The 9,676-nt window shown below is 43.5% G+C and overlaps 1 protein-coding gene across 3 annotated transcripts; it reads right to left on the bottom strand.

Annotated features, from left to right (window-relative positions):
• Positions 1–4,069: 4,069 nt before the first annotated feature.
• On the bottom strand, positions 4,070–8,619 carry LOC139062359 (spectrin alpha chain, non-erythrocytic 1-like). 3 transcript variants are annotated; one of them, XM_070543149.1, is made up of 8 exons: positions 8,217–8,613; positions 5,761–5,883; positions 5,473–5,690; positions 4,957–5,049; positions 4,742–4,846; positions 4,637–4,669; positions 4,524–4,560; positions 4,070–4,315 (listed from the first exon to the last, which is right to left on the bottom strand). In XM_070543149.1, the coding sequence occupies exons 4-8, from the start codon at positions 5,020–5,022 to the stop codon at positions 4,239–4,241; spliced, it is 318 nt and encodes a 105-aa protein (XP_070399250.1). In that variant the 5' UTR covers positions 5,023–5,049; positions 5,473–5,690; positions 5,761–5,883; positions 8,217–8,613; the 3' UTR covers positions 4,070–4,238. The 3 variants fall into 3 exon arrangements, 2 of the variants coding, with proteins under 2 accessions (XP_070399250.1, XP_070399251.1); XR_011515934.1 differs by lacking the exons at positions 4,070–4,315; positions 4,524–4,560 and having other exon boundaries at positions 4,650–4,669; positions 4,742–4,881; positions 8,217–8,619; XM_070543150.1 differs by lacking the exons at positions 5,473–5,690; positions 5,761–5,883; positions 8,217–8,613 and having other exon boundaries at positions 4,957–5,332.
• Positions 8,620–9,676: the final 1,057 nt, after the last annotated feature.

Consider the following 9,676-nt stretch of genomic DNA (forward strand, 5'->3'; position numbering starts at 1 on the left):
CGAAAACAAGGTCCAATCAGGCTGAAACGTTACAAGTGTTGCGAGTCCCACATGCCAAAGACAGTGGCAAGTACGGGGTCAAAAGGTGAGCCACACTGGACTGGCTTGTGCGAGCAAAATCAGCCAGCCGACAGGAGCTGGGCTGCAGGTCAAAAAAACTGTGGTCAGAAACAAGGGTCACTCAAGGGTCACAGGGACAAGAGGACAGAACTGGGCAAAAGGTCAGGTTGACTGACCCAACCTCTTTGCCCCACCCCTGGATTGGAAAGATGGGATTGGAGGAGAACAGAGTGAAGACAAGCCCATCAGATCCAGAAGCCCTCTCGGGAACATTGGAGAGAAACTGAAGAATGCTGCAAAAGATGATGTAATGACCTGTGTTAAGAAGAATGCTGCATGTAGTGAAAATGACACCAAATGTTTTGTGTTGAGCTACAAAGTGTGTATCTGGTAAATGACCCCATGACCTTAAGCTTGTCCAGGAAGGGTATATAAGAACAGCTCTGAACAGCAGAGAGAGATTGGGAGAGCGGACAGCAGCTGGGGCAGAGGACAAGAAGAGACAGAGGAGATTTGGAGGGGTCATCCCCCGTCCAAGCCTGGATGGGGGATGACAGAAGAGACTCTTAGGAGAGAAAGAGAGAGAGGGAGAGTTTTGGGGAGATTCTGAGAAGACATGAGCTAGTGTAAACTAACTCTTATTTAATCATTTTGAACTAATTCCTCCGTGGGGGATAGCAGTTGTTTTTTCATCTACCCATTTTTGTATTTTGATTTTGTAATAAACCTTTTTTGAAAAAGAAACATAATCCTGATTCTTTCAGGTTTTCTCTAAAGCTTCACGAGTGGGGGCTCTGATCATTAATTGCACAGAGGTAAGCACATTAATTATGGGTTCTGGAATTATCAGGACTTACTTTACGGTTTGTGACAGATTAATATAAAGAAACCTTAAGATAACGGGATTGCTTAAAAAGAAGTGAGCTATGACAGAAGGAAAGGTCTTACATATCATTTCACCTTTAAAATAAAAGATATGATTCTAACTTAGGACGCCCAAACCAGGATCTAATACTATAATACTCACCGACATCCCCATCGAACCCTGATGGATGCACCGTCTCATAAGTTCTAACGGAACTGGGTTTTAAAGGAACCGGTAAATGGGACGGGCACGCGACACAAGAAGGTAGAATTTATTGAGTTGTAAGTGATCTGAACGTTTCATGATGATCGCACATTCCTATAGGGGGTCAAACCATGTCCCAAAGGTCACCGGGCCTGGTGTCACTTTAAAGAAGTAGTCCAGTTACACATTTGTGGGCTTATAACTTGGCTTCTGAATATCCTAGAGAGGTCAGGTTTGTTTTAGAGTACTCCATTTAACAGCCCCCATTACCACAAAAAGGAATGGAGTCATTAGCACTTATGGTTTTTAAATGGCACCCAGAATTATGTTGCACGAAGCACAATTTCACATCATTCTGGGTCCAGTTGTGTGAAAACAAGGTCTAATCAGGCTGAAACGTTACAAGAAGGTAGAATCTATTGAGTTGTAAGTGATCTGAACGTTTCATGATGATCGCACATTCCTATAGGGGGTAAAACCATGTCCCAAAGGTCACCGGGCCTGGTGTCACTTTAAAGAAGTAGTCCAGTTACACATTTGTGAGCTTATAACTTGGCTTCTGAATGTCCTAGAGAGATCAGGTTTGTTTTAGTGTACTCCAATCAACAGCCCCTACAAACACAAAAAGGAATGGAGTCATTAGCACTTATGGTTTGTAAATGGCACCCAGAATTATGTTGCACGAAGCACAATTTCACATCATTCTGGGTCCATTTGTGTGAAAACAAGGTCCAATCAGGCTGAAACGTTACAAGAAGGTAGAATCTATTGAGTTGTAAGTGATCTGAACGTTTCATGATGATTGCACATTCCTATAGGGGGTCAAACCATGTCCCAAAGGTCACCGGGCCTGGTGTCACTTTAAAGAAGTAGTCCAGTTACACCTTTGTGGGCTTATAACTTGGCTTCTGAATATCCTAGAGGTCAGGTTTGTTTTAGAGTACTCCAATTAACAGCCCCCACTACCCCAAAAAGGACTGGAGTCATTAGCACTTATGGTTTTTAAATGGCACCCAGAAATATGTTGCATGAAGCACAATTTCTCATCATTCTGGGTTCATTTGTGTGAAAACAAGGTCCAATCAGGCTGAAACGTTACAAGAAGGTAGAATCTATTGAGTTGTAAGTGATCTGAACATTTCATGATGATCGCACATTCCTATAGGGGGTGAAACCATGTCTCAAAGGTCACCGGGCCTGGTGTCACTTTAAAGAAGTAGTCCAGTTACACATTTGTGGGCTTATAACTTGGCTTCTGTATGTCCTAGAGAGATCAGGTTTGTTTTAGTGTACTCCAATCAACAGCCCCTACAACCACAAAAAGGAATGGAGTCATTAGCACTTATGGTTTGTAAATGGCAGCCAGAATTATGTGTCACGAACATAGACTGTACATATACTGGACAAACGGATTCCATTGGCTTCAATAACACGTTTGTTGTCTATAATGGGAGGTGGCCACCACCGCCATTTTGACCGTGTCACAGGTTCCGTCCAGCCCAGACAATTCCATAAAAGGGAAGAGAGGAGGCGCTGAGGGTGTGGCTGTAAGGCTGGGCTCGAGTGACGACACCCAGGCGAACTACCTACGAGCTAACCTGAAGCTAACCCTGGCTAACCCAAAGCTAAAGCGGAGGTGGGAGCCGAGCTAACGGATGTAGCCACCTAGCTTCAACCCAACCGGAGCTAACTGGAACACCCATCGACCTGAACCTCTCACGGAGTTTAGGTGGAGGTTTTCTGCGCCTGTTCGTGAGAAGTACCTGTATTAAAAAAGTTTTAAATCGGTAAGTTTATAATTTATTTCCGTAATGAATACATTTTGCTTTGAGCAAGTTTTCAGTACAGTTTTTTTCGGCGCTATCACTCCTGAGTCGCACCAGCCATTAAATGTATCATGAAGAAGAGAAAATATATTTAAGTCGTATTTTGGGGGGACATTTTATTATCTTTCTTACAAAATCTGAGACCAAGCGTTTCACATTGCAACACAAGCATCGGTAACCATAACAGAATGAACAGCCAGCAGAGGAGAGGATGGCGGTGTTTCAAACCCTCCCGGCCGGCGTGTAGAGCTCATTCCTGGGCTGGAGCTGGCCCTCAGCACCCCGCCACAGGCTCTAACAGATGCTGGCGGTGTTTCATATATTTCCAAAACGTAATACTTGTTTGTATCTTGTACAGCCAGCTAGCCTTTATTCTGGACTCAGTACAATTTACCAAAAGTAAAGAGACATTATACAGATGAAGTAAGCACAAGATAACTTACTGGAAGACACAGAGTTATCATCAGAACCAGAACAAGAGAGCCTGAAAACAGTCATGTGAAAATAACAGTTAAAAAGTATGTATGTGTAATAGAAATAAAAATATATTAGAATTAGTGTAACTCACTGTGATCCAAACAAATCAGCCATAGCTGATTAGTAAATATGACATGAGGTTTGGGAGTTTTTAAGTTTCATTCTTTTATTACATTTTTTTTCCTCCATAGCCATTTGGATCATTGGAGACAGCTGAGTGAGGCGTGGTGCCCAGAGAGCTGCAGAGACAACCTTGGCCTCCCTGACGTCAGTGTCTCTTGGTTTGGTTGGGGCGGACCATCGACATACATACATGTGCCGACACTGTGCCCTGTTTTATAAAATGTAGTGTTAAAAATAAATGTTTTTGCTCAATTACTGGAATTTCTTTGGTTAAGACAAAAGTGAGGAATAATCATTTATAAGTTATTTGTACAACAGGCCCATTTTAAATCCCAACAGTTTCTTAGCAGACAATAGAAATGTGTTCTTTACTAACTTTACTTGGTTTGAAAATCTTACTAAAATAAACTTGAGTGCCGTATTGCCAAACCCAATCATACTTGTTATGTAAACATTAGCTTTGAAGATATTTTTTACAGATATATATTTGTGTGCAACAAAAACCAAACTTAAATAATTTGTCATTCTTTATTGAAAAACAACAAAATACAGGTATACAGAAGTGTGGGAAAATGATAATGTGAAAGTATTGCACTATAAATGAAGTGAGATGAGATGAAGGTGAGATGAAGGTGGATGCCAGCGGGCTGGACGCCGGACAAGGAAACCTGGAGACGGATCGCTCAGACAGGAAGGGAAGAGCTTCCTCTTACCTTGATGGAATTAAAGTTAGTCGTCGTCTGAACGCCCAACCGTACGGTCTGAGGTCAAAGGTCACAGGAAACACACACCAGTCAGCAGTCATACAGATGCATAAAGATAACTGTAGCCATGGCAACCAGCTGACATGTCCCCACTTTCACCAGCACCTGGTGCCTGCCGGGTCACCTGAATTCCTGTGTGATGTCAGCACGGTCGGCCGTGACTGCTGCCATCAGAGGTGACCTCTGATCAGCTGAATGAACTCATCTTCCAGGGTGACGCCGTGTTAGAGTCGGCTTCATCCTGTAAACAAACAAACAAATGAGTGGTAACATAAACACCACGTCTGGTTCTGGTTGAGGCGGAGGACAACATGCACCTTTCCAGGAGCAGAACCCAGATGTTCTTGTTGCTACAAACAGAGACGAGCAGAGTTAAACCAGGAAGTGAGAGGGACCAGCTGCTGCAGACAGGTGACGCTCACCTGAGCCTGAACCATAGGAGCCTCCTCAGCCATCAGACCTTCTGACTCCAGTTCAGATGCCACCTTGTTGATGTCCCTCAGGTGGGACTCGTTGGCCTTCAGGTCCTGCAGGACAAAAGCACCTGCTGATCACCTTGTTGCTGTCGGGTTAACAGGTCTGGTGTTAGAACGTGGTGGATAAGAATGTTCTGACGGGCCGAGGGTTCTGAACTCACCCTGCAGGACTGGGCCTGCTCCTTCAGGGCCTGGATGCTGCTGCCGTAAGCCGACAGGTCCGACATCAGGGCCTCGTGCTTCTTCAGGAGAGCCTGTGGAGCAGAACATCAGAACCTTCAGCTCGTCTGACACAAGTGGAGCTTTCTCGCAGCGATGGTCCAATCGGATCCGCCACTGTAAAACAAACCCTGCTCAGTTCACCGCAGACGCAGCTCTGCGGGTGTTTAGTGGAAAAGCGTGAGCCTTCTGCCGGCTGCCACGTGTCATGGCTGCTCTGCAGCGGGAACACACATCACAGCTTGTAAACCGTTTGAAATAAGAGCGACGGGAACACGTTTGTCATCACTTCCTGTGCGAGGCCAGCACTTCTACCCCTAACCCATGAGACGCTCAAACGAGCAACGGCGTCTGGTAGACAACCGACGGAAATGACAAATACAGAAACACTAATTATGAAGGACTGGAAAGAGAGCAAAGAAAAGCGATTGGAGTTTCTCAGGAAGGGACTTCCATACCTCGGCCAAGTCCTCGTCTTTCCCTTAGTCTGGACTTCCAACGATGGGCTCCTTCTCCCTCATCCAGGACTCGGCCTCATTAGCATCCGCAAAGTACTGCTGGGCCTGCAGAGAGTCCTCCAGGTCCTGCCTCCTCTGGGACGCCTTGGCCTTCAGCGTGTCCCAACGTCCATGAAGCTCCCACAGTTTAGTCTTCACTTCCTCACCAGCGAAGTGACCTGGACCCAAAAAAAGTGAGCCAGAACCTGCAGACACCTCAGAAACATGTCAGGACCAGACCTGCTCTACCTTCTTCCACCATGGTCTCTCCTTTCTGGGTGACAGCCTTGATGCGAGGTTCATGACCTGTGATCTCAGCCTGCAGAGCCTGGTGCTTCTTCATCAGGTTCTGGACACCAATCAGGTCCTTCCCTGAGGACACATGTTAGAGTTCAGCATTATGCAGTAGACAGACCAGTTTAACCCAGGGGTTTCTTTCTTCTACAATCTGCTCTTTAACTGTATTATTTCCTGCTATTTCAGCTGTTAACTTTATTTTTTCTCTAAGTGTTTTTCTCCCCAGAAGAAGCTACAATGACGTTCTGCTGAGCTGTGGTGGCCTCATGGAGGGGGCCATCGGCTAGCACACTGCTGCTAACCACTTAAACATTCTCCCTCTCCTGATAATAACATTTTACTTTCTTTGATGTTGGATGTGCTAATACTAGTTTACCCATTTAATTATAGATTCACTAGGATAAAAACAATAAAGTTTATCTCTCGCCAAATAGAATATTTACTGTGGCGAGCCCGTGAAGAGGTGTAGGAGAATGCGACAAATTTGTCTGTTAAAAAGTCTGTTATGTACAAAAAACACAATATCATAACACTATTTTGGACCGATACATGACAGTCAGGTCCGGCTTGGGGAGAAAATATGACACGTCTTTCAGGATGGGCTTCATCTTTGGTAGCTGGCGAAGCCGGGAAAAGCAGGATCTAACCACCTGGCTAATGTGGGAGTCCATCCGCATCTCTGGGTCCAAAACCACCCCCAGGTTAGTGATGGTTGGCTTCACTAAGCTGCAAAAACAGGGTTGCAGGACAGGACTAACTGCAGTGGGAGAGGGAGGAACAAATATTCCAGTTATAAATATTAAATATTTGAACAAATAAATATTTGTTAAAAGGAAGAAACTGATGATGACTTTAAGATTAGAGGAATGTTCTAGAACGGGTCTGGAACCAACGATGGCCCTTTGGATCAAATTTGGATTAAAAAAAATAGCTCATGATTTTATTTATGGATGGAATAAAAATACAGGTTTTAAGCATCTTCTCAGTATCTTCATGTTGCACGACTTTCCACAGCAGAAGGACACAAAAACTGCCAGAATTATGATTAGAAAGAGTTACGTTTTAATCTCAGAATCCCAACTTTTCCCAGAATCTTCACATTATTCTATGAATTCAGAGAAAATATACATTTTTCAGAGGTCTCGCTCCCCTGTTGTGGATATTTCTCAAAATTCAACCATTTTTTCTTTTCAAAAGCTTTAGTAAGAGTTTGGACTCTAAACAAGTTTTACTTTGCAGACTGCTTGTCTACACCTTCATCAGATCTGCTCATAATAAAACATTTGGGTTATATTTAATGTCTAGAGAAGATGTTCTTCCTGGGCATTAAGTTATCAAAAACAGATAAAAGTATTTTTACCATAATTTTAACTGCTATCAGCTGATAAAAATAAAAAAACAGCCTGATCATTAAAGGGGTGTAAGTGAAACCGCGCGGATCACACAAACCATCATGCTGTCTATATGACTTTGAAAATATATAGTTTAATTACAGTTTGATTTATTTGACATCTGTATAATGTTTATTATTTTGTTTTTTCCCCCTAAATGCCTAACGTTTTAGTTTTACATGAATATTAGTCATTCATCACAATACATAAAGTTACACATTTTAAATTTTAATAGGGGAAGACTGCAGGAGGGAGCGGTAAAATACAGAAATCCCCAGCAAAAACAAGAAACTTTACGAGTCTGATGAAACCCGCTGGAGTTCCTTCAGCAGGCCTGGTGGCAGCTACAACGGCCCAGTGGCTGTGCTTGGTCAATGTTATCGAGCTCAGTCCGGCTCGGCCGTGAACGAGCCGAGGCGACATCCTGCTCTGCTTAAGAAGAAGTGTTATTTTCCGCTTCAGAAGAAGCGTCCGTGTTTTACGCTTTCTCAGAGACATGTCACGTTGCTAAGTTGTTAGCGCCGCGCGCGAACACGTCAATAGTGCAGCGTAGCCTGCTGGAGGTTTTAAGGGTTCAGATGAAAACACCCTACCACTCAGGCTGCTTACACATCGATATTAAGTTGTCGCTGTTGCGCTCACGCCGTAATACAGTATTAGATGCGGTTAAAGTCAGACATGAAAAACTCCACGAGCGGTCAGACCGCGCAGCAGCTAGGCGCAGCAAGTAGGCGCCGCATCGGTCGGGGATTACCGGATGAAAGAATGGAGCACAGGTGTCCCTCCAAGCGGCGCTGCGTCATCTTTCAACCCATTTTTATCTTAAATGCACTGGGTTTTACCCTTTTACCCATCGAAAAATGCCCTATTAATTATTTTACCGTATTTTACATTTAAATTTCATGGTTAAACAGTACATGCTACACGTTAAAATGATAGTTAGCTAGCTACTTCGGTAAACTCAGCTAGTTTAAAAGGCAGCAGTGACATAAAATACAAATATAGATTTTAACTTACCGAAAAAAATGAAGTGGAGACTCCTTGGACGCTCTATTAGTGAAATTAATACCACAGCAAGTCATTTTGTCCAACAATTGCACCAATATTATCCAAAACAGAATTCACAAGCACAGAGACTCAAAATCCCGACACAGTTTCCAGGAGAGACCGAGGCTGTACTGAGGCCTTTCCACGGAGCTAGCTATGTGGTCACGTGGGTCTGAGGCGGCGGTCACGTGTGTCGGATGCTCATTAATTATACAGAATTTTAGGCTTTCAATACACTTAAACAGAAGAGTGAGAAAAAAATTCACCCCCCTCAGAGTTGTCATGAGTATAAACTAGATAATTTAGACAAAAAAACATTTTTTGAACCAGGCTGTAAACATGTTTATTTCTGCTGTGAAAATGGCATTTTTAACATGGGGGTCAATGAGGATTTGCTCGCTTCTGGTACCAGCCCCCAGCGGATGAGGGTGGAACTGCAATTTTTATTACTTCCGGGATGGGACCATTTTTAGAGCGGCATTGTGGGGGCTTGGTCACGAAGCACAATTTCACATCATTCTGGGTCCATTAGTGTGAAAACAAGGTCCAATCAGGCTGAAACGTTACAGGAAGGTAGAATCTATTGAGTTGTAAGTGATCTGAATGTTTCAAGATGATCGCACATTCCTATAGGGGGTCAAACCATGTCCTGAAGGTCACCGGGCCTGGTGTCACTTTGAAGAAGTAGTCCAGTTACACCTTTGAGGGCTTATAACTTGGCTTCTGAATGTCCTAGAGAGATCAGGTTTGTTTTAGTGTACTCCAATCAACAGCCCCTACAACCTCAAAAAGGAATGGAGTCATTAGCACTTATGGTTTTTAAATGGCACCCAGAATTATGTTGCACGAAGCACAATTTCACATCATTCTGGGTTCATTTGTGTGAAAACAAGGTCTAATCAGGCTGAAACGTTACAGGAAGGTAGAATCTTTTGAGTTGTAAGTGATCTGAACGTTTCATGATGATAGCACTTTCCTAAGGGAGTCAAACCATGTCCCAAAGGTCACCGGATCTGGTGTCAATTTAAAGTAGTCAAGTTACACATTTGTGGGCTTATAACTTGGCTTCTGAATGTCCTAGAGAGATCAGGTTTGTTTTAGTGTACTCCAATCAACAGCCCCTACAACCACAAAAAGGAATGGAGTCATTAGCACTTATGGTTTGTAAATGGCACCCATGATTATGTTGCACAAAGCACAATTTCACATCATTCTGGGTCCATTTGTGCGAAAACAAGGTCCAATCAGGCTGAAACGTTACAAGAAGGTAGAATCTATTGAGTTGTAAGTGATCTGAACGTTTCATGATGATCACACATTCCTATAGGGGGTCAAACCATGTCCCAAAGGTCACCGGGCCTGGTGTCACTTTAAAGAAGTAGTCCAGTTACACATTTCTGGGCTTATAACTTGGCTTCTGATTATCCTAG

Source organism: Nothobranchius furzeri, chromosome 13 (genome assembly GCF_043380555.1).
Source record: "Nothobranchius furzeri strain GRZ-AD chromosome 13, NfurGRZ-RIMD1, whole genome shotgun sequence".
NCBI lineage: Eukaryota > Metazoa > Chordata > Actinopteri > Cyprinodontiformes > Nothobranchiidae > Nothobranchius > Nothobranchius furzeri.

Excerpts from the sequence above, each read along its gene's own strand:
- LOC139062359 (XM_070543149.1), bottom strand. The coding sequence starts at position 5,022 with ATGTCGGACCTGTCGGCTTACGGCAGCAGCATCCAGGCCCTGAAGGAG. Across the intron at positions 4,670-4,741 it reads CTCCTATGGTTCAGGCTCAG|CAACAAGAACATCTGGGTTC; the intron begins GTGAGCGTCACC and ends CTCTGTTTGTAG. Across the intron at positions 4,316-4,523 it reads CACGGCGTCACCCTGGAAGA|CCGTACGGTTGGGCGTTCAG; the intron begins TGAGTTCATTCA and ends TTTGACCTCAGA.